A 27,017-nucleotide genomic window follows, 5' to 3' on the forward strand; every position below is an offset into this window, starting at 1 on the left:
TAATACAGCCCTGAAAATTAAGGAAATGCAGCTATTAGTGAGGATGAATCTCATGAAAAGAATATGGAGCAGAAAAATAAACAATTGCAGAAAGATACATATAGTAAAAAAATTTTATGTAGATCACAACACATTATTAGGGATATATATGTAGATGTAATGAAAATACATAAATTTCATGGGAATGATAAACATTAAAATCAGGAGAGTTTTACCCCTGGGGAGCAGAGGTGAATGGAATTAAGCATATATTATACTTACATTATACATATATTATACTTATATTTTATATAAGTATAAAATATATAAAAATATATATAAATATATAAAATTATATATCTCTTTAAGCTAGGTGGTGTGTACATGGTTATGTTTTATTCATTACTTTTTTGTAAACCAGAAATATAATACAAGTTTTAAAAGGAGAAAAGTTAATTCCAGTTTATAAACTGAAGAATGAAGTACCAGGGGTATGAACGGAGGAAAGGAGACATGGGTTAGGGTGACAATGGCTGTACTCCAGGAAGAGTAGACTTGAGTATCCAGCACAGTTTCTGACAGCTGGGAGGTGTTTAACATGTAGCTACTGTTTTTTGGCGGTTGCTATCATCTTCACCGTCATCATTATCAGTGTGAAGACCAAAGACATAAGGGGATTATGAAGGAAGATAAACTAAATATTTGGAGTAGTTATACTGCACCATGTGCTTTATGTATCTCTTTTAGTCTTGACTGGAACCTGGTTATAAAGAATCTAAGGCTCACAGAAGCCAAAGCGGGAAGGCACGCAGACTACATAAATTTCTAATGACTTCTTTTCCACTGTTGTTTAAAACACTCTCCTCCCTCCCCTCCAACACACATACACACACCTTTCCTGTCTAGCAGTGAAAAAAATGCAAACATCGTTTCCTCTTTGGTTCATAAGTAGCATATTTTGAGTTGAATATTAATAATACACCATACACTTGAGTAGTGGCTTATTACAGAATACTTCTGGTTCTGTTTCAGTTTTTCATCTGATTCTCCTAAAAACTCTGAGGAATGCAGGGCAGTTGATGGTTCCTGTTTTATAGATGAGTAAACTAAAATCCAGAGAAGCCAAACCATAAGTTGCTAACTTGGTGACTATGAACTTCATGAAATTCTGTGTCAAATACTTTATGATTAAATGGGCGTTTTTCTAGGTAGAGGATCAGCTTTAACTATATTTTCAAAAGGTTTTAAAAATAGGGGATTTAATGATTTGCCTAAGGTAGTCACATGGTCCTTGTGGAGCCAAAATCCCAAGCAATTTCTTCCTATTCCACACTGAAGAATTTTTTTGTTACAACCTATAGCATCAAAATTCAAATTACATATATTATTAGTGAAATACTTTTTGTAATGTCTACTGAATGCTAAGATGGGAAGGTTATTAAATATACCAAAACATCTTACTTGGGAGAAATAGTTTTGTTCAGCCCTTAGGCAGTCACTCCTTGATCTACATATGGTGTTGCTATTCCGCTGAACAAGTCAAGAACTGTTGTCTTTACAAGCCCTAGCACACACTTGCTGAAGAAAGGAATCTGATACAGTAATTACATAACGTATTTTACAATTCTGAGTAATCTGTAAAAAACAATCGTGAGACACAGCTTGATCTCATGATGGAAAGAGGACAATGAGCTGAGAATGGAATTTTCATTTCTCCTGGACAAGAGTTATTTGTCTCAGGGTCTCCCCGCTCTCGGCTGTGAAAGCATCAAGGTGGATGGCTTCTTAATCTTCCCAGCTCCAACACTGTATAAATTTGGATGGGATTTAATATAGAAAGGCACCGCTGGCGTTTTGTGAATGAACTTTTCACAGTCTGTTAAGGCTAGCCTTATTTTCCCAGTGAGAAAGGTATCTAGCGCCCGAGGTGGATCATTAGCCCCAATTATCCGGGGACCCACACTAGAGCAACCCCTCGTGAGGGTCAAGCCCGCAGTCCCCATTAGGGCGACGCAGGGGCGGGCGGAAAGCTACAGAAGGCCACCAGGCCAGTGGGATTTCAAACACAAGGGGTGTTGATCCTGTGTTAAGGAATGACGGAAGGCGGGAAGTTTCCAAGGGATCAGCTTAAACAGGCGAGCGCTGGGGTGGGGCTTCAGGCCCCGAGGCGGCTGGAGTGCTGGGAGCGCCGCACCTCCGCCGCATCCCGGCCTCCGGAGCTGGGGTGTGACCAACAGGAGGCCCCCCTACCCACGGGAACCCCAGCGGCCCGGGCACGGCCACGTGACCGAGAGCCGGGGCGGGCAGAGGCGTGTCCCGCTCCGCCCCGCGCGCAGGCGCGCTGTACAGGCGCTGAAATTCAAATTTGAACGGCCGCAGGAGGCCGAATCTGATACTGGAGGCTGAGGGGTAGAGGCGAGTAGTTTGGGAGAGTCCTCCCCGCCCCGGCCTTCTGGTTTTCTCCAAGTGACATAGTGAACCGAGACTCACTTCTTTTCTTTTTCTGAATTTGAACCACCGTTTCCGTCGTCTCGCAATCGACACGCGAAGTCCGGGGCGATGGACCCGTTTACCGAGGTGAGAAAACCTGCGAGCGCAGCCTGCCATCGCCACTGTCGGCCCCTACCCTAACCGTTATTTCCCACCTTCTGTCGACCTCTGGGCCCACCGGGCGGAGGGCGCGTGCGCGCGCCTGCGCAGCGTGTGGGTGCGGGGGGTCCGCCTGGGAGAGCCTTAGGGGAGAAGGGGGTGGGGGGTGGACGCCCCTGGCTCCGCTGCTGCGGTGGGTCCGCGGCTTACGTATTGCGGTCCTGCAGTGGCAGCTCAGGGAGGAAAGTTTTGAGTCTGTCCTAAAGGGCGGTAGCGAAAAGCCTGCTGTCAGCCCCGATTACTGTGACGCCCCTCTGTAGTGGAGCCCTGTCCCTTCCGAGGGGCAGGTTGGGGCCTGGCGGAACTGGTCCTGCTGGAAGTGAAAGCGGGGATAAGGTGTAGGGTGGAGTCGGGTGCTTGAATGACTCAGTGCTGTGTGCAGCCGCCGCCTGCAAATGGAATGTGATTTGCGGGTTTCATGCGGCCCGCAGAATGCTATGCATTTAAAAGATGCTGTTAACGAAATGACAGCAAAACGTTAAAATAAGCCAATACCCGAAACCATTGCATCCGTTCCTACAAAGCCAATAGTTTCTTCAGATTTGATTACCCAGTTGAATAGGGAAGAAGTTTCATCCCCGGGATTGACACTTGAATGGAAAGGAAACAGTGCTGGCCGAATATATACAAAAAAATTAAAAGTCGACAGTTTAAAAAAGCAGAGTAAAGAAATAGTAAACCTTTTTGTGTGTGTTTATGGAGCATAACATTACAGCAATGCTTGTCTTTTGTCCTTTGGAAATTGAATGTGGATTGCGTCATTGTGTCAATTATTTCTCTATCCTTGGGCAGTCTCGTTGAGAGTGTACATGGACCTACTTGGGAGTTTTCGTGTTGTCCGTTGTCCACTTCCTTTTCTTCCAGGACAGTTCCTGTTTCTTTAGGTTGTTGTGCAAGTTTCAAACTGTTATTTCTTGAGTTGTTGCAAAGTGGGCCTAAAAATGTCTCTACACTAGATTCAAAAACTTAAATGCTATGGAGAGTAGAAATACTTTTTCTACTCTTTTTTGGGAGATGTAATTACAATTCCATTAAGTCTAAGATGCTAAAAGTTTCAACAGTTACAGTTTACTTGTATTCAAACAGAACACTATTTTTGTTTCAAATTCTCAGTCTTTCAGGGGAAAACATTAATTTGTTAACCTTACTTAAGGATTCTGACAGAACACCCAGAACACATTTTTGTATTAGCTTTAAGGAATAGGGCTGATCATGCATCAGATATTTTTCACATACTTTGAAGTTAAAAAGGATATTTTATGTTACTAAGCTAGGATAAGAGTCCTTAAAACATTAGCCCCATGTGTCCCAAATGTTCTTTTTATTCTCCTAAGTAGCCGACAGGAACAAAGCATTTTGAAAGTTGGCTGAAAATTGTATTTCATTTTACTTGAAAATATCATTCCGAAGCTAGTACAAATCTCAGCTGAAAGAAACTTTTATTTGAAAGAAAACTTTTGCTTTACAGTGTGCTCAGAAATATGTATGGTTTACAAAAAGTTAGGTCGGTTGCAGTTGGAATAAACGGCTTTGACGTCTTTTCCTTAATTGGTAATGAGTGAACTATTTGAATTGGTTCCAATGACTAGGTGCTTAATTATAGCATTCATAACATTTTTGCACAGGGAAGTGGACTGGTACAGTTCTTTGTCTTAAAGGACTGAAAATAAGTTAAAGTGATTTTCTCAACCAGAGTTCCTTATCAGAACCACAGAAAATGATTTGAGAGACTATTTTGTTAATTTTCCCAAAGGTGATTCATAACCCTGCCATCCTACAAGCATAGCAGAGATGTTAATTCATTACATTAATGTCAGGGCATTAGGGCTAATTCTCTTGGTAACTCCGGTTGAGAAAGCTACAACCATCCTACACTGTCTTCCTCAAACGAGGCTGTTGTGTATTGCTTCTCCTCCTGCTGTCCCTGGTGCTTTCTGGCACACTCTTCTCTCCCTGCCCCCTCTGCTTGGCAAACTGATTTAACCTCCAGCTCTCACTCTGATTTCCCTTCCTCAGAGGGTGGATCACCTTGCACAGTGCTCCTCTCACTTGCATTTACCTGTTGAATATATTTCCTGCCAGATTGTCAGCTTTATGAATGCAGGCCTGTTCTTTCCTATTCAGAGAGATGTTTCCCTAACATCAAGCACACCCAATAACATTCTGCTGAAATAATAAAGAAAAGAGCCATTCGGTGCAAATTATGTTACAAACAAATAATTATATACAACAGTAACTGTTAGAACATTTTTGCCATGTTCTTTCCTTTATTGTAGAAAATTTCAAATTCTCAAGTATAATAACTCCTCATGGACTCATTACCCAGCAACAATACATGGCCATATTGTTGCACTGTATTCCCCTCCAATCCCTCCCACTGAATTATTTGGAAGCAAATTGTAGAGATCATATAATTTCAGTATTTATCATTAAACATTAAGTACTTGAAAAAAATCATAGTGCTGTTATCACACCTAAAAATTTAAGAGCAATTCCTTAATATCATCAAATATTCTGTCAATGTTCACATTTCCTTAAGTGTCTCATGTTTTGCAATTTGAATAAGGATCTAGACAAGGTCCACGGGGCAGTGTCTTTCTATATTCTTCTTGGACCAACCAGAAATAAAAAAGCCATCTTGATTCATGGACAAACAAGCAAATTAAGGCAGATGTTTATTATTATGATCAGCTGATAACATTTAAAAAGTTATGTTAATATGAAGTTAGTTCTCCCTGACAAAAAGTTCTTAAAAAGAACAATTGGATTTAGTCAAAAAACAGTTTGGTGTGAAGCCCAATGCAGGGCTTGAACTCATGACCTTGAACTGAGATCAAGAGTCTGATGCTTAAGGGACTGAGCCATTTAAAAGTTTATAGCAAACTGATTAAGAGCCCAAACTCTGGAGCCTGATTTTTGAATCCTGCCTTGCCATTTCTTTTTTTCAATCTTTTTTAAAGATTTTATTTATTTATTTGAGAGAGAGAGAGTCTGAGACTGAGAATGTCATAAGGGACCCCAGAGCTAGGTGTGCCCAAGTCAGAGCTTTCTGTGTAGGATCCTTAAAAAAGCCACAATTAAAATAGTCTGTAAAACATCTTCTCTTGTGCAATAAACATGCTGTTATTGTTTTGAATGGAGTTTCTCTTATTTTTGAGAATTAAATGAAACTCTCTGTATTGACCTGGGAAAGAATGCTGCTAGAGCATGTTGAAAATAATAGTTTATATTGAGTGTACTCTGTTTAAGAAGGTAGGGAAATCAGTAATACCTCCTAGAAGGATTTCTATCAGAAATGATTTCAGGTGTGTATGTGGCAGAACTTACTTAAGGACTAAAGCTTCATTTATTTTAGATTCATCCATGTGGAAAGTCTTATTTCCCGGTTATGTTATTGTAGTTTTTTTTATGCCTCTATTATTTAAAGAAGGAGGTGTGATATTTGAAGGAATGTACCTTATAAAGAACCCTTGAATTCCTGATGCATTTTTATAGACTTAGATTTATTGAACTGTTGAGTTTATGTTCCTTAGATATATAATTTCTTTTAAATTAATCTTTAATTCTTATTTTATAGACTAGGGAACTTTTGCTTATCTGTTACAATTTTTTTTAAATTTTGAAATCTTTGAATCTAATATAGACAATAGAGTACTTGTGTATGTTTGAATGGCAAAGCCACATTCTTTTGTAACCGACCTCTTGCTCATAGTAACTGAAGATATACTGACTCACAAGTATTCTAACTGACCAGAATGGAATGTGGGCATGTCCATGAATGAATAAAATTAGTCTAGTTTTGTATCTGGGCAGTGATATATTTTATCATGGGGAAATTATATATATATGAATTTATCACTTTTGAGTTTGAAGACTTTTATTTAAAGATTGAAGGCCTTGTGTCTTGGGAGGCATTTGGTTCATAAATTAACTCTTTCAGTGACATGGCATTTAGATTTAGCCTCACTTCTTATAGTGAGGAAGTCATTCCTAAGTGGAGAGTTGTACCTTCCAAATTTAGTTCATGTTTCTTTTGCATCTCAGAGGAATTTTAAAGAATAATTATTCTATTTTAATTAAGGAAATTAAAAAGGTCAAATGGGAGTGCAATTCCTTAGTCTTCATTAACACTGTATCTGTGTGTACAGGGCATAGAAACTCCAACCAATAATTTGCATGCCTCCTTTAGTTGTGTACTTTTGAAGGAAGAAGAATTGTTTTACAGGGTCTTGTGTTTGTTCTACTATGCTTATTCGAATAGAAGCATTAGTTGATTCAGGGTAAGAACAGAGTAGTCATGAGTTTATGGAATGGTTAAGATACCAACTTAAAATCATTTAGTATATATTGATATTGAGTTAAATAAAACATGGGATTTTTTTTAGTTTTTTTTTCTCTTAGGAAATGTCATGTTTTCAGAGGACTAAATATGTCAGTTATCTCTTGCTATTTACCATTATACCAAATCTTAGTGGCTGTATTAGTTTTGTTGCTATAACAAATTACCACACTCTTAGTGGTTTAAAAAATCACAGATATTTATTACCTTCTGAAGGTCATAAGGCTGGTGGATTTTACTGGGTTAAGATCAAGGTGTTGGCAGGATTGTGTTCCTTCTGAAGGCTCTAGAGGAGACTGTTTCCTCACCTCTTCTAGCTTTTGGAGGCCCCCTGCATTTTTTTGACATGTGGCCCCTTCCTCCATCTTCAGAGCCACCAATCCCACCACTCCAAGCTCTGCTTCTGTTGTCACATCTCTGACCTTCCTGACTCTTTTTGTCTCATCAGGACAATTGTGATTACATTGGGCCCACCCAGATAATCCAAGATAATCTTTCCATCTCAACACCCTTAATCACATCAGCAAAGTCCCTTTTGCCCAATAAAGTAACAGATTCACTGGTTGACGGGATTAGGAAATGAACATCTTTGGGAGACTATTATTCTTGCCACCAAAGTGCTTAAAACAGCCACCACATTATTTCTCATGGCAGGCGAGAATTCTACCACTGAACCACCAATGCTGGTGCATTGGCCGTATTATTTCTCATGATTCAGTGGCTTGGCAGTCTGTGTTGGGCTCACCCAAGGCTTTGTTTCCAGTGGTGTCCCCTGGGGTCATGCTGGAGTCTGCAGGGATCTGACGAATGATCTGGAACTGGATGGTCACAAGTCTGGTGGTTGATGCTAGCTCTCAGCTGGGCCAGGTGTCTCTAGCACACTTGACCTGGGCTTCTACACCTGGTGGCAGTGTTCCAAGAGAATGCGAAGAGACTGTTAAGACTTCTGAGGCCCAGGGTTGAAAGTCACACAGTATCACTTCTGCCTCATTCTGTTGGTCAAAGTAAATCATAAGGCCAGCCCAGAGCAAGGCTGTGAAAATAGATTCTACCTTTGGATGGAAGCAGAAAAAACTTCTGGTCATTTTAAATCTCATACAACCAACTTTACACATTTTATTCATATTGCATCTGTAGTAATTTTGACTTTGGGGTGCTTATTTGGTGAATTTTGACTTAAATTACGTAGGATTTCACTTTTGAAATGTATTTGTTATCCTACATGGCAACTGGTGATTTTAGAAGATACCTCAGGTTTTGTGAACTTTTGACTAGACTTGTGTTTTAATGCCGCTATATTACATATGTAGAAACTGCTGGAACGAACCCGTGCCAGGCGAGAGAACCTCCAGAGAAAGATGGCCGAGAGGCCCACGGCAGCTGCAAGGTCTGTGACTCACGCCAAGAGAGCCAGAGAGCCACTTTCAGAAGCAAATAACCAACAACCCTTACCTGGTAGTGAAGGTAAAAGACTTTGTGGGGGAAAAATAAAATTTGCATCTTTTAAAGGAGATAAGCCCCATTTTACTGTGTGTGTGTAGAAAGACCCAGGTCTTTGGGAGACAAATGTAATAATAGCCTCCGGGGTAAAGATCAGCCTTCTGTTCTAGTTCAGGCCGATTGTATTAGGCCTAGACCTACCAGACCAGAGCAGAATATCCAATAAATCCTTCAAATTAATTGCTCAAACTTCATTTTCCTCAACCCAAAGATGTCCTTAAAACCCCCAAAGGGAGAAAAGTAAAGGAGCAGAGGAACAGTGCACGGTGGTGGTGTGGAGTTTATCTACCCCAACAGTGCCGGAACCGCTGACCACCAAGTTTTCAGTTGGTCTCTGGCATGAGCAGGGTAATGAAAGGCAGACCTGCTTGCAGATGCTTGAAATTTAATGAGCTTTTTCATCCTCTGTTGAACCAGCTCTCTAGAGCTAGGCTCAAGGTATAGGCGGTTAATCTGAGAACTGGTGAATTAGACAAAAATAAATAAATATACACAAACAAACCTAAACTCACCTAGAAACTTAACTTATTTCCTAAATCCTGGCATCCCTAGCCTGTATCAGTAAGTTAGCCACCTTAATCTTTTCCTGGAGTGTAGAAGAGTCTGGAGATAATCATTTTCCTTAGTGTAGATTTAAAAATGCATATAGAAAGAAAACATCACAGAAGGCAAAATCAGTATTACAAAAGTGGTGAGGGCATGGAGCGGGCTCACGATTATTTTGTAAGCTAACTATAGAATGGGAATTTATTTTCATATATTTATACATTTTGAAGAGAGGGAATACCATATATATCACATATATATATATGGTATATATATTACATATACATGGTATATATGTTATACATGTGTGGAATATATATCAGACACACATGGTATATATATTGCATATGTGGTATATAATATACATATGGTATTTGGTCAGGAAAATAGAGGCCTAGATCCAGTTCAGAATCTTTCTGTTTTTGTTGTGTGACACAGGTTTATACAATGAAATGTTGATTACTGTGTACTTTAAAACTAGTGGTTGCAGCTATGTTTTGATTCTGAAGTGGAAATATTTACTGTTTTATATGAGAACTAGAAACTTAAAGAATTCTGTATTTCCAGATGGTGATGCATGTTAAAATAGGAACACTTTCAAAAAATTATTAGATGAGTTAATAGAAAAGAGATCTATAAGTGAGTTACAGAAGATGAGAAAGTTTCATAATGTCTATTTGATTAGATTGATGTCTATGAGGGCAATCACGGCTCCCACTTAACAGAACTTCGGGTCCTTCCAGAGTGAGAACACTGGGTCAGACCACCAGGGAAACTGGCCTCATGTAATTTACATTCCTATATCCTAAAATGTTAATTTCCCAGGAGATATATTAAAATTCATTCTTGGGGGGAGCCTGGGTGGCTCAGTCGTTAAGTGTCTGCCTTCGGCTCAGGTCACGATCCCAGGGTCCTGGGATCAAGCCCTGCATTGGGCTCCCTGCTCCGTGGGAAGCCTGCTTCTCCCTCCCACTCCCCCTGCTTGTGTTCCCTCTCTCGCTGTGTCTCCGTCAAATAAAGAAATAAAATCTTAAAAAAAAAAAAATTCATTCTTGGGTAGAAATAATATACCTTATGTTTGGGTAGCTCCTTTTTATTTTAGGACTTTTTAATTTATCTTATAGGTGTCCATGGCAGTTTGAAATGTGAACTGTTGGGGCGCCTGGGTGGCTCAGTCAGTTAAGCATCTGCCTTTGGCTCGCTTCATGATCCCAGGGTCCTGGGATCTAGCCCCGTATTGGGCTCTCCACTCATCAGCAAGTCTGCTTCTCCCTCTGCCTCTGTGATCACTTTCACTCTCAAATAAATAAATAAAATCTTCAAAAAAAAAGTGAAATGTTTTGAAAATATGAAAACATTTGTGCCAATGGCTTTGCACATAGTATTGCACATGTGCACATGGTTGCACATGGCTTGGTGTTAACCAGATAATTCCGCTGCTATTTTGGTTCCCTGCCTTTCCTAAACCTCAAGCCAGGTTCTCTTCTAACCTTGCTTATTATTGTTCATGAAAGATTGTTTTAAAAACAAAGTCTGTTTCTACCCTTAGCTGTGTCATTTTAGGCAGGTAATGTAATCGCTCTGGGCTTGGTTTTCCTTATCTAAAAATGCGGTGATAGGGCTGTGTGATCTTCAAAATCACTGAAAACATTTGTTCTCTGTGTATGCACTTTTTATTTCCTAGTGTCTTAAGACTAATAAAGTATTAGGCCTATATCTTGAGAATATTATTTGAACATCTTTTCATTTGGGTGTTCTAAACCATAAATTATATGTTTGCTTAAAAAGAAATCTCTCATATCAGATTCCTAAGTTACTGAAGGTAGAATTTTACATATTTCTTGTTGTAAGGAAAATCATTTAAAGCGAATAGAGAAGCATCATGTTTTAATAATTTTTTTAAAAGATTTTATATATTTAATTGACAGAGAGAGAGAGAGCATGAGGGGGAACGCAAGTAGGGCGAGTGGGAGAGGGAGAAGCAGGCTTCTGGCTGAGTAGGGAGCCTGATGCGGGGCTCGATCCCAGGACCCCAGGATCATGACCTGAGCTGAAGGCAGTCGCTTAACCAACTGAGCCACCCAGGCGCCCCTTAATAATTTGTTAAGTACCTACTGCTAGTTTTTCAGGCTATGAGAAATTACGGAATTTTGAACTTTTTTTGGTTGGGCGGTGTCTTTTTTAATCTAGAGAAATCTGGTACAAAACCATCACCATCCAAAAAGCACTGCTCTGACAACACCGAAGTAGAAGTTTCTGACTTGGAAAATGAAAAACCGGTTGAGTCAGCTTCAGCCAAACGCTGTCCTCCAAGTCCTCCACCTCCTCAGGCGCAGCCACAAGCACCTGCTCCCGCCAGCGATGCGGAGCCTGTCCCAGCACCGGTGCCAGGCGTGAGGCGAGGGCTCAGCTCAAGACTGCAAGCCACTGCTGGCTCCTCCGTGAAAACACGAATGCAAAAGCTGGCAGAGCAGCGGCGCCATTGGGATAATAATGATCTGACAGGTATGGATAATCTGTTTCAATAAGATTCAACTGGGTAGGTTGAAAATTTGATGTATCAGTTAACACATGAAAGATCAATGCTTCTGTTGTATCTGTCTCCTCAGTCTCCATCACTTACAAATAGTTTGTATATCAGCAGTGTATTTATCAGTTGGTTGTGTTCTCATTGAAGTAGATGCTGCTGAGGTTCTTAGACTAGCTCCCAAAAGCTTGGTCTCATAACCATAGCTCTTAGTGGAAATAAAAAAGCAATAGAGAACAAACTATACCCTTGGCATTATTAGCATTGCTGATCTTCAGCTCTGTATTCAAGAAATTCTATTTCATGGATTAACTAAATAAATTTGAGTGGCTTAGGTATGCAATGCCATTTAATAGAGGGGAGAGAAAACGTAAGCACTTAGCACCTACAACACATGTTATGCTAAGGTGCTGGGAACCAATGAAGTGACCTGATGCTTGCCTATTGTGGGCTTATACTCAGATGGAGAGTCTAAGAGCAAATCAGCAGTCATGCAGCAGGGTTATGTGTTCTGTGATCAATTTTGTCTTCTATCTTGTTACAAAAAAGCTTTAAGATGACTTACAAAAACAACTATATTACAAAACAAGAAAAATAAGGAAATTCTAGGGTGAAGAGAAGGAAGAACAAAGAAGGGAAGGGTAAAATACAGTTGTTAAGGTCCACCTCACTTGCCAGAGTTATGAACTTGCTAGCAGCCAAGGTAAGGAAGAGAAACACCATCAGTTATATGACTATTTATAAGATTAAAGCAGAACCATGGCTGGAACTAAGACCCAAGAGAATATTCCTCCCTGGGTCCTCAAAGATGACTTTGTAGAAGGTAGTTAATGTGTAAGGTTACTCAAGGTAGGCAGGTGGCCTGGCTCCAAACTCAGTTCAGTGAACACAGTTCCAAATAGAGCCAGCATAGTACAGGTGGACAGCTCAGTGGCAACTGGGCCTTACCCAAGGAAGTGTTCCTCAAGCTTTGGCTTTCAGCCTGGCTCCTGTGTAACAAAAACATTTGGACCATTGATTAGGAATCTCAGGAGTGTGGTGGAGCCCTGGGGTGTGCTTTAATCTTTTTTTTTTTTTTTTTAAATCTCTGTGTATTACTCTGATGCATAGCCAGAATTGAGACTAAGATCTGAAGAAATGGATGGACTACATAGATTTTAGGCAGTCTTTCGTAAATGTCAATTCTTTGGTCTGAAATTTTGATAAGTATTGGACAGCAGAGCATTTAAGATTACCCTTTTTGGCAGTGATGGTAATTTCAAATACTGTGTAAAGCAAATTCAATTTCAAGAGCAAATACTGTGTAAAGTGCTAAGGCATTCTAAATATCTTTTGTTCTAATATAGTATAGAATTTAGTTCTTATAAAAATCTTAGGACATACATACCACTTTTTTGTTCACGTTATAGAAGAGGAAACTGGGTTCTAAGAAGCTAAGACACCTGACCAGAATCAGCAGCTAAAATTCCAACCTCAGTTGTTTGATTCTAGGGCTCAACTCTTGCCTGCTGTGACCTACCTGATGCTCTCGGGTATGGAACAGGGTGCAGATATTCCATGTTGTCTATTATACCTAGTATCCCTATTTAACTCTTTTTCTGAAAACATTTCCAGATGATATACCCTATTATACCATGTTGTGTAGTATACCTAGTGATTTTAGTAGTAGGCAGGGCTAACTGTGCTGCTTTACGATGCCTGAGGAGGCTAATCAGTAAATGTGCCTAAATACAAGGATGTCTCATTTCTGTTTGGTAAGAAATCTCTATGGGAAGTAGAAAGAGGGTTGTGATTTAATGCATGGCCAGAAGAACAGTCAAGGCCATAAACATTCTAGGGCAGAAAGCATTGCCGCAGGGATTTTGAACATTTTGAAAGCAAATGTTAACAAATGCTTACCTCAGCCTTGAAAATAAGTCCCATTAAGGCATCATAGCCTGTCTAATATTAAGCATTGAAACTTGAAAATAAAGTGTTTGTGATGAATGATTTAGTGGATGCTCTCCAGGACTGTGGGTATAAACCAGTTAAATGAGGGATTATACTAAAATGTAACTTAACTGAAGCTTCTCTTCTGATAGAGAATAGTTAGAAGAGCTAGAGGTCTGTTAAGCCCATTCCTAAAACATGATAGTAAAACCGTTACTTGCTTAGAGGACAGGGCTTATTCTTAGGAACACGACAGAGGTATGCAAAAGGACAGGGATGGCGGTAGGCAGGGTAGCTTTTCTAGAGGAAGCAGAAGCAGTCAGCCTGAACATTGAGGGACTGCTGGTTTCAGACAGTGGAGGAGGTAGTAACAGAATGCATAAAAAGCACAGAGGTGCCGTAAACATATTGCGGACACAAAGAGTAGGTATTTTCTGGTGGAAAAGCAAGAGGTAAGTCTGGAGAAAGCAGCAGGGTCCAGAGCACGTGGAATTTAACCAGGAGGTGATGGGGAGGTACTGGGAGAGCTTAAGTAGGCAAATGTTGTAGAGACAACAGATTTGAGAATCAGAATTGAGAAGGGATTGAACAGGGCAGAGACTCGAGGAGGAGCAGGAAGACCAGCTAGAAGGTTAATGTTATAATCCGGGTGTGGAATGATGAAGGCCGGTGGGAGTGAAGAGGAGAGGCGGGGTCTGTAAGATTTAGGAGGGAGAATCTCCGGGTTAGGTGTCTGGGTGGTGGAGGAGGAGTAGGAGAAGGAGGCCATGATGAGGAGGAACATGTTTAGGGCAGTTTCAGCATCCCATCTGTTATTTGGGGTGCCTGGGGGATAGCTGAATGGAGGTGGTTGCTGGGTAGGAGGACCCCCTGGAGGATATGGCCCAAGGGCGGAACAGGTAGAGGATGATGTCACGGGTGGAAACACAAGGCCTGCTGAGTGTGTACTGGCCTTTAGTGACAGCAGCAAAAGCAACCTCAGGGCAGCGGTGTAGGCAGAGGCGGGTTCAGGTGGGTCGAGTGGTGAGAGAACGTTGTACAGGGCAAGAGGGATGGTAGCTAAAAAGGGGTGTATGTTGATGAGAGGGTGTTTGTTTTAGCTCTAAGATGAGACAGAGCTAGAGGCAGATGAGCATATTTATGTGCAAAGAAAAAAGAGGTTTTGGAGGGGTAGAATTGAGAATTCAGGCAGAAGTATAAGGCTTGGACAGTAGGAGGGATACCTCTTCCATTGACCGAATTTGTGGAGTAGAAGGTGCTGTGAATTTTGACTTCCCCCTATGTGCAGGCCTTCGTAAGTTAAGTATTACTATTCGAGATCTATCTCCACACGAAGTAACTATGGGAAAACATTTTTGTCTAACCCTGTGCTATCCAATACTGTAGACACTAGCCATATATAGCTTTTAAGATTTAAATTAATTGAAAGGAATTGAAATGACGTTTCTTAGTTGCCCTAGCCACAGTTCAAGTGCTCACGAGTCACATGTGGCTAGTGGTTACTGTCCTGGATAGCATGGCTATAGCACATGTCCATCAGTGCAGGAAGTTCTGTTGTACAGCACTGGTCTCCTGCATTTTAAAACAAAACATGCCTGTGGAATATGTAATCTTAAATTGTGCAGTGTTGTAACATCATGAATTCTAAATTAATTCTAAAATCATGACCTAAGCATTCATCATCCATTAAAAATTGGAAAAAATAGGTGTAAGAAGTTTGTGCGTTTTTTTTTTTCTAATTTGGATCAAGTATCATCTGTTTTGAAAAGATATTGTCAAATTTAAGCAGCTTGGTAGTTTCATGCATTCGAGGGCTTTTTTATCAGTTTTTAAACCAACCAACTTCTTTTAAAAGTTCTGATTGGAGCCATCTTGGTATGACACATATGCATAACTCTTGAACACAGGTTTTAACTCTTTTTCTGAAAACATTTCCAGATGATATACCCGAAAGCTCACGCATCTCACCAGGGCCGTCAGAGGAAAGGGCTACCTCCCCTCCCAAACCAGCCCTCTCAGATGCCTCGGCAACTCCAGTTGGTAGAAGGGGCCGTCTGGCCAACCTTGCTGCAACTATCTGCTCGTGGGAAGATGATGTAAATTACTCATCTGCAAAGCAAAACAGTGCACAAGAACAGCCTGGTACCACTTGTTTATCCAAGTTTTCCTCTGCAAGTGGAGCATCTGCTAGGATCAATAGCAGCAGTGTTAAGCGGGAAGCTACATGCTGTTCCCAAAGGGATGGCGAGGCCTCTCTGAATAAAGCTCCATCCTCGAGTGCTGTGGGTGTATCTTTGAATAATGCTGCAATCTCCAGCTCTGTGGTAAGCAATGCAGTGTTGGTCTTTGGAAATCTTTTTTTTTTCCTTATGAGTAATAATGTATATGTATGTGTAGTATTTTATAACCTATACGTGGTGTGTTTATATCTATTTTTTAGAAATTGGTGTCATAGAAAGTAAAAATCAGAAATTTGGTAGCCTATCCTAAGATAAATTAGTAGTTGACAAGTAAATTATACTAATTTCATACAATTCCAAGGTGTATAATAATGGAATGATGGCATCAGGGAGAGCACTGAACATCACTTTCCCTGTAGAATGCTTTATGTATGTGTATAAATATAAGATGTGGAATTTCTCTGAAAAGGCATGTAATAAACTAGTAGCTAAAGTTGCCTTCAAAAGGCAAATTGCTGAACAGGATTTTTAAGGGTGGTTATGATAATTTTACCATATATCCTTTTGAAATGTTTGAAAGTTTTACCTTGCACATGAATTATGTCATCAACTTTCAAAACCAATCTTAAAAAAAAAAAGAAGATATTATGTTTCTGAGCATTGTTTTTAAATGTGGTGCCACGTTTTGGAATTAGATAGACCTGCATTCAATCCTAGCTCTGCCACATAATTAAAAATGTAGCTTTGGACAACTTACTTAATCTTTCAAAACCTTATTTTCCCATCTGTAAAATGGGAAAGAGGGGTTATTGGGAGGATTAAATGAGATAATGTGCATGAAACCTTTAGCAAAGTGCTTGGCACATAGCATTAAATAATACGTTATAATTAGCCATCAGGTACATGATATGATTTTGTTAAATTAATATTGACTTAATTAAAATACAAAAAATATGCAATGTGGTCTCATACAGTTAAAATTTATAAAGGTGCTAGTGAGATAATCTGAAAGGAATTGTTATTTAAAATAGGGAGTGACCCTACCCCTTATATGAAATTACTCCTCAGTGTATTATACACGCTAAACTACATAATTTGAATAATAGCATTTTCTTTTTTAAGATTTTATTTATTTATTTGAGGGAGAGAGAAAGAGAAAGAGAGCACAAATGGGGGAGGAATAGAGGCAGTGGCTGAGGGAGAAGCAGACTCCCTGCTGAGCAGGGAGCCCGATGCGGGGCTCGATCCAAGGGCCCTGAGAGCATGACCTGAGCTGAAGGCAGACACTTAACTGAGCCATCAGGCGCCCCTAAATAAAAACATTTTCTAAGTTGACTTTTTATCAAACCTTTCAAATTGGTTTGATCAATTAGAGAAAAAGAAATTTTTTTTCATAAGTTTACATAAAGGCTACTAAACAAATAGAATTAAACTCGTTTTGTTAGAAGACTACCGTTAGATATCGTGAGTATTGTTATTTACCCAAAGTGTTATCATGTTTCAGAAAGCTGCTTCTTCCCCAGTGAAATCTTCTACTATATCCACTACTGATGCTAAAAATTGTGAGGGACAAAATCCTGAGCTACTTCAGAAAACTCCTGTAAGTCCCCTGAAAACAGAGGTATCGAAACCAATTGAGAAGTCAACTGTGTCCCAGACAGTTCGTCCCAAAGAAGAATTAAGTAGAGAAATTTGTCGGCAGTCTCAATCTAAAGACAAATCTGCAACATCAGGTTATGTATCTTTTAAAAAATCTAGTTAGTGCTGACTATTTTCAGGGTGTCTGTTCTCAGCACTTTAAATATCCAGTTGTGAATTGTACAGTGTTGGTTTGCCATGGCAAGTACCTGAATGTATAAGATGAGACTTCTTCAAATTTAGCTTTAATTTATTGAATGAGTATTCATTAGTGGGGACTTGCCCATTTACTGGTCAGGGTACATAACTTGTTTACATTTTAACAGTTTAAACATGGGTTTTTTCTAGAATGACCATGGTAGATACTTTCTTCTATACTTTTTGATGGAGATGGAGCATATACAACTGGAAATCACATTTTAAGGGCATAATGGAGAAACATTCTTGTAACCAAGTATGCAGAGCAATGCTTTTCAAACTTCAATATGAAGGCACCCCTAATAACAAAGGAAAGTGAATGTGTATACAAATGATTCCATTCCCAATTATAGTTGTATATGTGTATATTGTGTGTGAGTATAGACGTGTGAAAGTTCAAAATTACTCCCTGGAGTAAATTGATGCTGCTGGAAATCTGTATTCATTTTGTGGGGATTTACACCTTCTGGCATACCCTCATTGTGCTGTTGGTTGAGAAACATGGGGTTAAAAAATATGGTTCAAATATACAGAGAGATAGTTCACTTTGAACTATATTCTGTTTTCAATAGAATTGCTTTTGGAAGGACTTCTAATTCAAAATTTTACCTTCTTAAAAATATAATCTCTCTGAATATTGTAATTCCTCATAAGAGAGAAGTAGACAGAGAGATGAGAGTGGGAATCCATTAGTTATGGCCAGGAAGCCAGCAGTCAGTTTCCAGATGAGCCGAAATGAGAAATGAGCTGGAAACAATTGCAGAATCCCCACATGGGCTAGGACTAGTTACTCTCAATTTTCCAAAGACTTAACGGCATAGATAAGAAGCTTTTTTTTTTTTTTTTTAATTTTTATCCTTGGCTATTGGCTATGCCCAGTATATGTTATCAGGGCCTCAGAAGTATTTAATTTACATTTTTCTTTGTACTCTTAATGCATTCTAGTTTGAAATATGGTATGAAGTGACATGTGGAGTCTTCAAACTATGCCTATGGGTCAAATTGTGCCCTTTACCTGTTTTTGCAAATAAAGTTTTATTGGAACACAGCCATGCCCATTTATTTACACATTGTCTATGGCTGCTTTCATGCTTCAATGCAGAGTTAAGAAGTTATGACAGTGGTCACATGGCCTGCAAAGCCCAAAATATTTACTCTCTGGCCTTTTGTAGGAAAGTGCTGATTTCTGATAGATATAAACCTCTTTTACTATAATAGTACAATGCTCTCATCCCATTTGTTCTACTTGAAGTGTACCTCATACTATTTCAAATGAATACTGTTTTAAGGCTTTGTAGAACCAATATATCCCTTCATAAAGTCAATAATCTGTAATTTTTCTTTTGAGAGAGAAAAAGGATTTAATCCTTGGATTTTATATTGGACTTCCTAAAAACAAGATAAAATAAATTGGGCTGTAGAAATATAAGTAGTTGGGTTATCATGCCTAGAATACTTTGGTGATTAGGGAATACTGTTAATACACATACAGTCAATTTCCAGTCATTTAGGTTCTGCTTATTGAAGGGTTTTCTAATTTCCACTGTACCTCTCTACCTTTTAAAAATTCCTCTTCTTTCTTTAAAAGAACTAAATCCAATAAATGAATTTTAAGACATGGAATTAAATAGAGTAATATGGTAAACTTCTTTTTAAAAGCTGTTTTTATACTGTTTACTTTCCGAATGAGTAGTTTAAGTGGAATCAAAGCATTTTAGAGCCATGCTGGATTTTGGAACTTTTTCAATATAAATTATAATTGCTACTTATTCTAAATAGCCTCCAAAATATGTGTTCTTCTGTAGGGGGAGCAGGAATTAAGCCTTTCCTGGAACGCTTTGGAGAACGTTGTCAAGAACACAGCAAACAAAGTCCCGCTCGGAGCACACCCCATAGGACCCCCGTTATCACTCCAAATACAAGGGCCATCCAAGAAAGATTATTCAAGCAGAACACATCTTCATCTACTACTCATTTAGCACAACAGCTCAAGCAGGTCTGGCTTACTGCTTTTAACATTATTCATTACATGGTCTTGGCATAGAACCTAGAAATCAAATCGTGAATTCCAGTACCAGTCTTTTTGACAGAGATAAATAGCGTCTTGGTTCCCTGTATCACTTATTTCAAATTAAAACTATTGTCTTGTGTTCCATGCATATCATGAATTTTTTAATCTTAAGACTGAAGACAAGCAAAATTTAGTAATATCTGAATATTATTCTTAAACATACTATGGCTCTTGTATAAAATAGCTCTTTTGGTGGTTTTAGGAACGTGAGAAAGAACTAGCATGTCTTCGTGGCCGATTTGACAAGGGCAATTTATGGAGTGCAGAAAAAGGCGAAACCTCAAGAAGCAATCAACTAGAAACCAAACAGGTAGTGTAAACAAGAAAAATGAAAGTGAACCACATGTAGTGCTGGGGTCTAACTTGTGGTCCTGCATTGTCAAATAGTTTTTTATCCTGTTCCTATTAACTGCCATTTCCTATTCATAAACCCCTTCAATGTTCATACCGACTCTGCTTTTTCTCTTGTGATACTTTCTTTTTAACGTATTCACTGATGACCTAATTAAAAAAAAATTTTGAAATGTGTTCTCATTATTCAATTGATTTCATGTTTCTTTTAATATTCTAGTTAGTTGCCAGTTCTAAAATGTTTCTCAGAATCTACTTTTTTGATTAATGATGGTAGGCTCTCCCTAGATGCCACACTGTTAGACTATCCATAATCCTTTCAGACCATCAAATATGTCCCAGATTTCTCTTTATTCCTCTCTTACTGTCAAATTGCATTAATCAGCCTTCAACAAAGTCCCTACTTGTAAACTACTTTGTTTCATTTACATGCCTACTATGTACAAAATACTGTATTAGGATATACTTTTAAGCTAAAAATAATAGAATTATATTTAAAGTGGGTACCAGTAGAAATAGAAAAATACATTTAACCAGTATTCTCTGAGAAAGACCTATTTAATTGATTTTGGTTTTTATCAGTTCTCTTGCTTAACAAATTGTGTTTTCCAGGGTTCTGACCTAACCCTGTTTTCTTCTCATTTGCCCTGGGACATCTCTGCCGTCACAGAAATGCTAATGTGCTTGACTGTGCGGTGTTTACCTCTCTCCTGAACTCCAGGCCTGGTTGGCTGGTAGAGCTCTCTGCACTTAGCAGTAGTATATTCTCCACGTTTCCTCTGTCTTCACCTAGGGCTTCATTCTATACCTCACCATCTAAAGCAGTCTGGGAGTTCTTCCTTGCCTCCTTCCTCTTATTACTGCGTATTCCCCTAGCACACACACATGAACACATACACAGCCAATACACCTCAAGCTGCCTGTCCTCTCTGTTTTCCTCCACCGTTAACGTAATCACTTCCAGAGCTTTGTATTGAAAACCTTGCGTCTAGTCTGGCTACTCTCCTGTCCATCTTACCCACTGCTGCCAGAGAAGTATTTTTAAAAGGCAGAGATCTGTGTATTCACTTGCTTAAATTCCTTAGAAAGCTTTCCATAGCCAGCATCAGAATACTGTCTAAAGAGCTTGGCTTGCCATCTAGAATCATCCAGAATGTGGCTTCTCACCGCTCCTCCACATGTGTGCGTCAATGCGGTCATGCAGACTATTTGCAGTTTCTCAAATGGACTCATGTTTTCAGATCTCTTTGTCTTTGCCTTGCTATTTCTCTCTGCAAGGAGTATCTCCGTGGTGAGCTCCTCCTTCATTAGGAGTAGGTCAAACTTTAATCCCCTCTGGAAATCCTTGCCTGGCCCTTTTCCTTAGGGGCCCCTCTTTTTTTCACCATGTCATCCTGTTCTTTACCTCAGCTGGACTATTTATCTTCCTGTAACTGTCTCACCTTTGCTTTCCACCACTGTCTATGAGAGCCGGAGCTGTCTTTATCGGTGTTCTTAGTGCTTGGCTCACAGGAGGAGCTCAATAAATTTGTCCTTGAAGGAAGGAATGAATGTGCTAATCCTTCCCATTAGCATACAGCAAGCTGTTATCTGTCATCTTAAAATGAAATCAACTCTCTGGACCCCCTCTTCCCCTCCCTTTCTTTACAATCCTTTTCATTAAGACTCTTCCAAAAGAATTATCTCTTACGCTTACATTTTTTTCCCTCCCTTCTCTCTGGATCTGTCCACTCAGGCTGTCCCCACTACCTCCTTATCAAATTCACCAGGGATCTTGAGTAATCAATTTTTAGGCATTTAACTTGACCTATTAGCAGCATTTGGCATTGTTGATTACTCTCTTCTATTTGAAGCACCTTCTTCACTAGGTTACCAGTATATCATTTCATGGCTTTTCTGCTACATCCCTGGAAATATAGGACAATAGTTCTTAATTATTTTGTGCTAAATAATTCCTGCTAAACCTTTGGAATTCCTCCCTGGATGATTGCACATTGCATGTAAAGAACATTCTGAACACAATAACAGCAGATTCAGGGGTCTGCCTCACTCAGAACTCATCTGTGGTACCCACCGAGGAAGCAAAGAGGTGGGAGGAAAAAGTAATTGAGTGTGGTGTTAACTAGATTCAAAGGAAGAAAGAACCTTTCAGAAGGAAGGGATGGTTGGTATTGTCAAGTATGTGTTGTCAGATGCGGACTGGACCGAGACCACTGGGTTTTGGAAGAAAGAGCTTGTTACTTGGCAAGAGCAGTTTTAGTGAAGTGGTGAGGGGAGAATGCAGGTAGTGGTGAGTGAGGAGCAGGGCGGGAGAGTGGAGGCAGTCCTCAGAAGTTTGGTTTTAAAAGGGAAGGGAGAAAGGAGGTGATAGCTGGAAGGGAATGAGGAAGTAAAGTATGGTTTGTGTTTATGTTTGTTCTTTCTGAGGAGACCTAAGTCAATTTTAATGTCAAAAGAAAGAGGCTTATAGGGCACCTGGGTGGCCAAGTCAGTTAAGCATTCGACTTGATTTTGACTCAGGTCGTGACCTTGGGGTCATGGGATCCAGCCCCACGCTGGGCTCCATGTTGAGCATGGACCTGTTTGGAATTCTCTGTCTCCCTCTGTTTCTCCCTGCTTGTGCATATGCATACACTCTAAATAAATAAATAAATAAAATCTTAAAAAACAATAAAGAGTTTTATGATAGAGGGATAAGTGATGCTGATTGGTAGGTTGGGGCAAACCTTTCAAGAGGTAAGAGTGGCTTGGACGAACTCCAGAGCACTGTGCAGGGAAAGGATCAGGACAGGTCCCGGCTGTAATAAGGAAGAAGGAAAGCAATATGTTTGGGCGGCAGGTGGTTTCAGAACTATGGTCACAGAAAACTGGTAGAATTTCTTTCTGGTTACTTCTGTTTTGTTCATCCTTAGGGAAGGGAAGGTGACAGGTGTGATACACTGGAGGATGGGAGAGAGAGCTGACCCGGAAAGAGAAAGACTAAGGAGTAGTGTTGAGACTCAGGTGGGGTATGAGAGCATACATTCCTAATGGGATCAAACTCGGTTGTGAGTTTTTCCTCTAGATATGTCCAAAGAGCTTGGATATAAACATGGAGAAGGTGGGTGGTTCCAGGGATAGGGTTTGCTAGACATGAGGAGTGGAAGTACAGTTGAGGTGAGGGAGTTGAAGGTATTGGTGAGATCGTGGTTGAACTGAAGGGGTCATGAGATCTAACCTGGATGGAGGCATAAGAAAAGAGGCAGGGGTGACAGGAAGAAAAGCATCAAATGACCAGAAGTTCCCATGAGGCCAAAGAACAGGATCTGGTAGAAATTCCTGAGTAAGAAAGCTAGAGAGATTGGAGGGTTTCAGGGGAGGAGCTGACTCCAGGGAATGGCTGAATCGGAGTGGTGGTGAAGGTCTTTGGAGCTGAAGCATTTATGCAACTGAGGGCCAGGATGTTGATTAGAAGGTACTTGCGGCTGCCCATACCACCCAGATGACGGCAGGTCTTGGACTGGTGAAGTGGGGATGGCGCGAGCAGGAGGAGAGAATTACTAAGAGCGTGGAATTATTGTTAGAGACCTGGGAGGGGCTGTCCCTCCTGTTGTCAGGGTGTAGGGGAGAGAAAGGGGAGAGAACCACCTGTATACAGAAGATTGTAGGTAAGTCCTACCTTCACAGGAGAGTCAGGTCTGCAGCACAGCATTCGATAGTTTACTCTGTGTTCATGCATCAAAAGCTCCTTCTAACTTGAGAGTCAAAATAGTCTGGAACTCGTTCTGGAGTGAGAATATGTGGGTTTGTAAACTGGCCCTGCCAGTTACTGGCCAAGTGTACAAGTCAGTTAACTCCTCTGTGTCTCAGTCTTTTCATCGGTAAAATGGAAGTAATAACACCTAACTTACAGGGTTATTGGGAGGACTGGGGAGGCAATAATGTCAAGCACTTAGAAAAAGGACTGGCGCATATTAGGCTCTATTAAGCATTAGTTGCTGTTATTCTTACTCTTATTTGATTATTTCTACTGTTGCTTTAATCATAGAGCCTTTTCAAAAACAATGAATGTTTCTCTTCCATGGCCTTGCCAATGATAAAAGACTCAGATGAGGGATTTTTTTTTTCTTTCCTTTTTTTCCCACATTCTGTTTTTGTTCTTTGTTTTCTGTGCCTTTTACCTACTGAGTAAATGTTAAGGGGAATCTTGATGTAGGAACTGTCAGTAGATTTTATAGGTGTGGGATGAGATAAGTGGCCCAGGGGAATTGTTTTCTCTGTGTGTGGCTTTCACTTTAATCGGTTTATCTAAAACTACTCTGATGGGAATTTTCCTTCTTGCCTCCTAGTCTCTTAAAGTACTTCCTGGGAATTACTGAGAATACTGAACCCGCATCGAGGGCTTCTTGTGTTCTAAACATGGCTGGGATCTTTCACATAATTATTTTGTTCTGAGGAAGCTTATATAGAATAATGACTTGTATTTGTTTCATTTAATAACACGCAAAAAGAAAAAACCTATAGTTTTGAGAAATAACATCTTCATTTGCTTTTTGTAGGAAATTCACTGTCAGAACACTCCCCTCAGAAAACATCCAGCTGTTTCAAACACTCCATCGCTTCCAGTAACAGAAAAGGTGACAGAAAATCAGACACCAGGGAAACCTTCCGACACAGAACCTACAGGTCAGCATTTTCTACTTCTGCTCCACTTACAATGTAGCTTTCCGTCTACTATAGTTTTGGAAATTGCATCGGAAAGCAGAAACACCGCTTTAATGTAAAAAGATAGATTAATTTCTTTATTGCTACTCATTCTTTCATTTCTACTGTGCAATATGCTTCTTCCTTAGTTCTCTTTCTGACTCAGAACTCATGCTCTTGATGGGAGGATAGATCACTACAGCTCCTTTTTTTTCCTGAAAAAGATCCAGTAAAATCTTTTGAATTGTAGAGTGTGCATGCTCTTTAATTTAGCTTCTCTGTAAGTGTTTCTATAAGTTGAATTCTTAAAACTAGTGTGCAGAGGTGTATATACAAAGAGATGGATTGCAGTACTATTTGTAATAGTAAAAAGGTGTAAATGACCTCAATGTCCATCAGTAGAAAACTATTTAAATAAATTGTGCTAAATCCATGTCCCCAAATATTATGTAGCTGCTTAAAAGAATAAGATAGCTTTGTATGGAATGACATTTAATATATCATAGACACTTAAACATTTTCTTTTAAATTATCGTAAAAAACACATTACTAAAATTTACCATCTTAACAATTTTTAAGTGCGCAGCTCAGTAGTGTTAAGTACGTTCACATCATTGTGGAACAGATCTCCAGAACTTATTCATCATTAGAACTGAAACTATACACATCAAACAACAACTCCCCATTTCCTCTTCTTCCTAGCCGCTGGCAACCACCATTCTACTTTCTGTTTCTATGAATTTGACTACTTTAGATAACTCATATAAGTGGAATCATATAGTATTTATCTTTCTGTAACAAGCTTTAAGATTTATTTATTTATTTATTTATTTAATTTATTTATTCATGAGAGACAGAGAGAGAGAGAGAGAGAGGCAGAGGGAGAAGCAGGCTCCCAAAGGAGCAGGGAGCCCGATGCGGGACTCGATCTCAGGACCCTGGGATCATGACCCGAGCCGAAGGCAGACGCTTAACCATCTGAGCCACCCAGGTGCCCAAGATTTATTTATTTTAGAGAGAGAGAGCTAGAATGCAGGGAGGGAGGGGCAGAGAGAAAGGGAGAGAGAAACTTTAGCAGACTCTGCACTGAGCATGAAGCCCAACACGTGGCTTTATCCCATGACCCTGAGATCACAACCTGAGCCGAAACCAAGAGTTGGACACTTAACTGACTGCACCACCCAGGCGCCCTGTAAACATAGCATAATGTCCTCAAAGTTTATCCATGTCCTAGCATGTGACAGTAATTCCTTCCTTTTTAAGGCAGAATAATACTCCATCATGTATATATATACATTTTGTTTAGCCACTCTCTGTCAATGGACGTTTTGGTTGTTTCCATCTCTTGGTTATTGTGAGTAGTGCTGCTGGGGACATGGTATGCAGATATCTCTTTGAGACCCTGCTTTCAATTCTTGGTATACACCCAGTAGTGGGGTTGCTAGATCATAAAGTGGATCTATTTTAAATATTTTGAGGAACCATTATGCTATTTTCTGTAGCAGTCACACCATTTTATAATCTCACCAAAACAGCACAGGGGTTCTAGTTTTTCCACATCCTTGCCAAAACTTGTTATTTTCTTTGTTGTTGTTTTTGTTTTTGTTTTTTGATAGTAGCCATCCTTAGGGGTATGAGGTGATAGCTCATTGTGATTTTGATTTCTGTTTCTTTTACAATTAGTGGTGTTGAGCATCTTTTCATATGCTTGTTGGCTGTTTGTATATCATCTTTCAAGAAATAGCTGTTCAAGTCCGTTGCCTGTTTTCTAATCAGGATATTTTATTTTTGTTGTTGAGTTTTAGGAGTTCTTTATATATTCCAAATATTAACCTCTTATCACATACACAGTTTACAAATATTTTCCCCCATTCTGTAGGTTGTCTTTGCAACTCTGTTGAATGTATCCTTTGATACACAAAAGTTTTTAAGTTTGATGTCATCCCATTTGTCTGTTTGTGCTTTTGTGGCCTGTGCTTTTGATGTCACACCCAAGAAATTGCCAAATCTATTGTCATGAAGCATTTCCTCCATGTTTTCTTCTAGGACCTTTATAGTTTTGAGTCTTACATTTGGGTCTTTAATCCATTGTGAGTTAATTTTTGTATATGGTGTCAGATAAGGGTCCAACTTCATTTTTTACATGTGAATATCCAGTTTTCCCAACATCATTTGTTGAAGAGACTTCCTTTCCCCACCAAATCATCTTGGCAACCTTTTCAAAGATCCTTTGACCAAATATGTGAGGTTTTGTTTTGTGGCTCTCTATTCTATTCCATTGGTCATATGTATCTATGTTTGTGCCATACTGTGTTGACTACTGTAGCTTTGTAATATGTTCGGAAATCAGAAAATGTCAGTCTTCTAATTTTGTTCTTTTACAAAATTATTTTGGATGTTCAAGGTCCCTTGAAGCTCCGTATGAAT

General features: G+C 39.6%; 2 protein-coding genes and 1 long non-coding RNA gene across 4 annotated transcripts in view; 1 reads left to right on the forward strand and 2 right to left on the reverse strand.

Annotated features, from left to right (window-relative positions):
• Window positions 1–2,586, reverse strand: part of MATCAP2 (microtubule associated tyrosine carboxypeptidase 2) — a 55,514-nt gene extending 52,928 nt beyond the window's left edge. Inside the window, exon 1 of the mRNA XM_088018610.1 lies at window positions 2,470–2,586. Coding sequence (XP_087874736.1) covers window positions 2,470–2,586 — 117 coding nt within the window. The remainder of the gene's footprint in view (window positions 1–2,469) is intronic.
• ANLN (anillin, actin binding protein) overlaps window positions 2,375–27,017 on the forward strand; it is a 49,481-nt gene continuing 24,838 nt past the window's right edge. For both annotated transcript variants that reach the window (XM_028093882.2, XM_028093883.2), the window contains exons 1-8: window positions 2,375–2,556; window positions 8,278–8,431; window positions 11,204–11,518; window positions 15,408–15,793; window positions 17,154–17,382; window positions 19,291–19,481; window positions 19,759–19,866; window positions 24,446–24,572. In XM_028093882.2, the coding sequence (XP_027949683.1) occupies window positions 2,539–2,556; window positions 8,278–8,431; window positions 11,204–11,518; window positions 15,408–15,793; window positions 17,154–17,382; window positions 19,291–19,481; window positions 19,759–19,866; window positions 24,446–24,572 (1,528 nt within the window). In that variant the 5' untranslated portion in view covers window positions 2,375–2,538. The remainder of the gene's footprint in view (window positions 2,557–8,277; window positions 8,432–11,203; window positions 11,519–15,407; window positions 15,794–17,153; window positions 17,383–19,290; window positions 19,482–19,758; window positions 19,867–24,445; window positions 24,573–27,017) is intronic.
• The window catches only part of LOC114201301 (uncharacterized), a 74,607-nt gene continuing 52,876 nt past the window's right edge, over window positions 5,287–27,017 (reverse strand). The window contains exon 6 of the long non-coding RNA XR_015766792.1: window positions 5,287–8,019. This is a non-coding gene — a long non-coding RNA (uncharacterized LOC114201301). The remainder of the gene's footprint in view (window positions 8,020–27,017) is intronic.

This window comes from Eumetopias jubatus, unplaced genomic scaffold (genome assembly GCF_037043125.1).
Source record: "Eumetopias jubatus isolate StellerSeaLion01/CBP00866 unplaced genomic scaffold, mEumJub1_p1.0 scaffold_14, whole genome shotgun sequence".
NCBI lineage: Eukaryota > Metazoa > Chordata > Mammalia > Carnivora > Otariidae > Eumetopias > Eumetopias jubatus.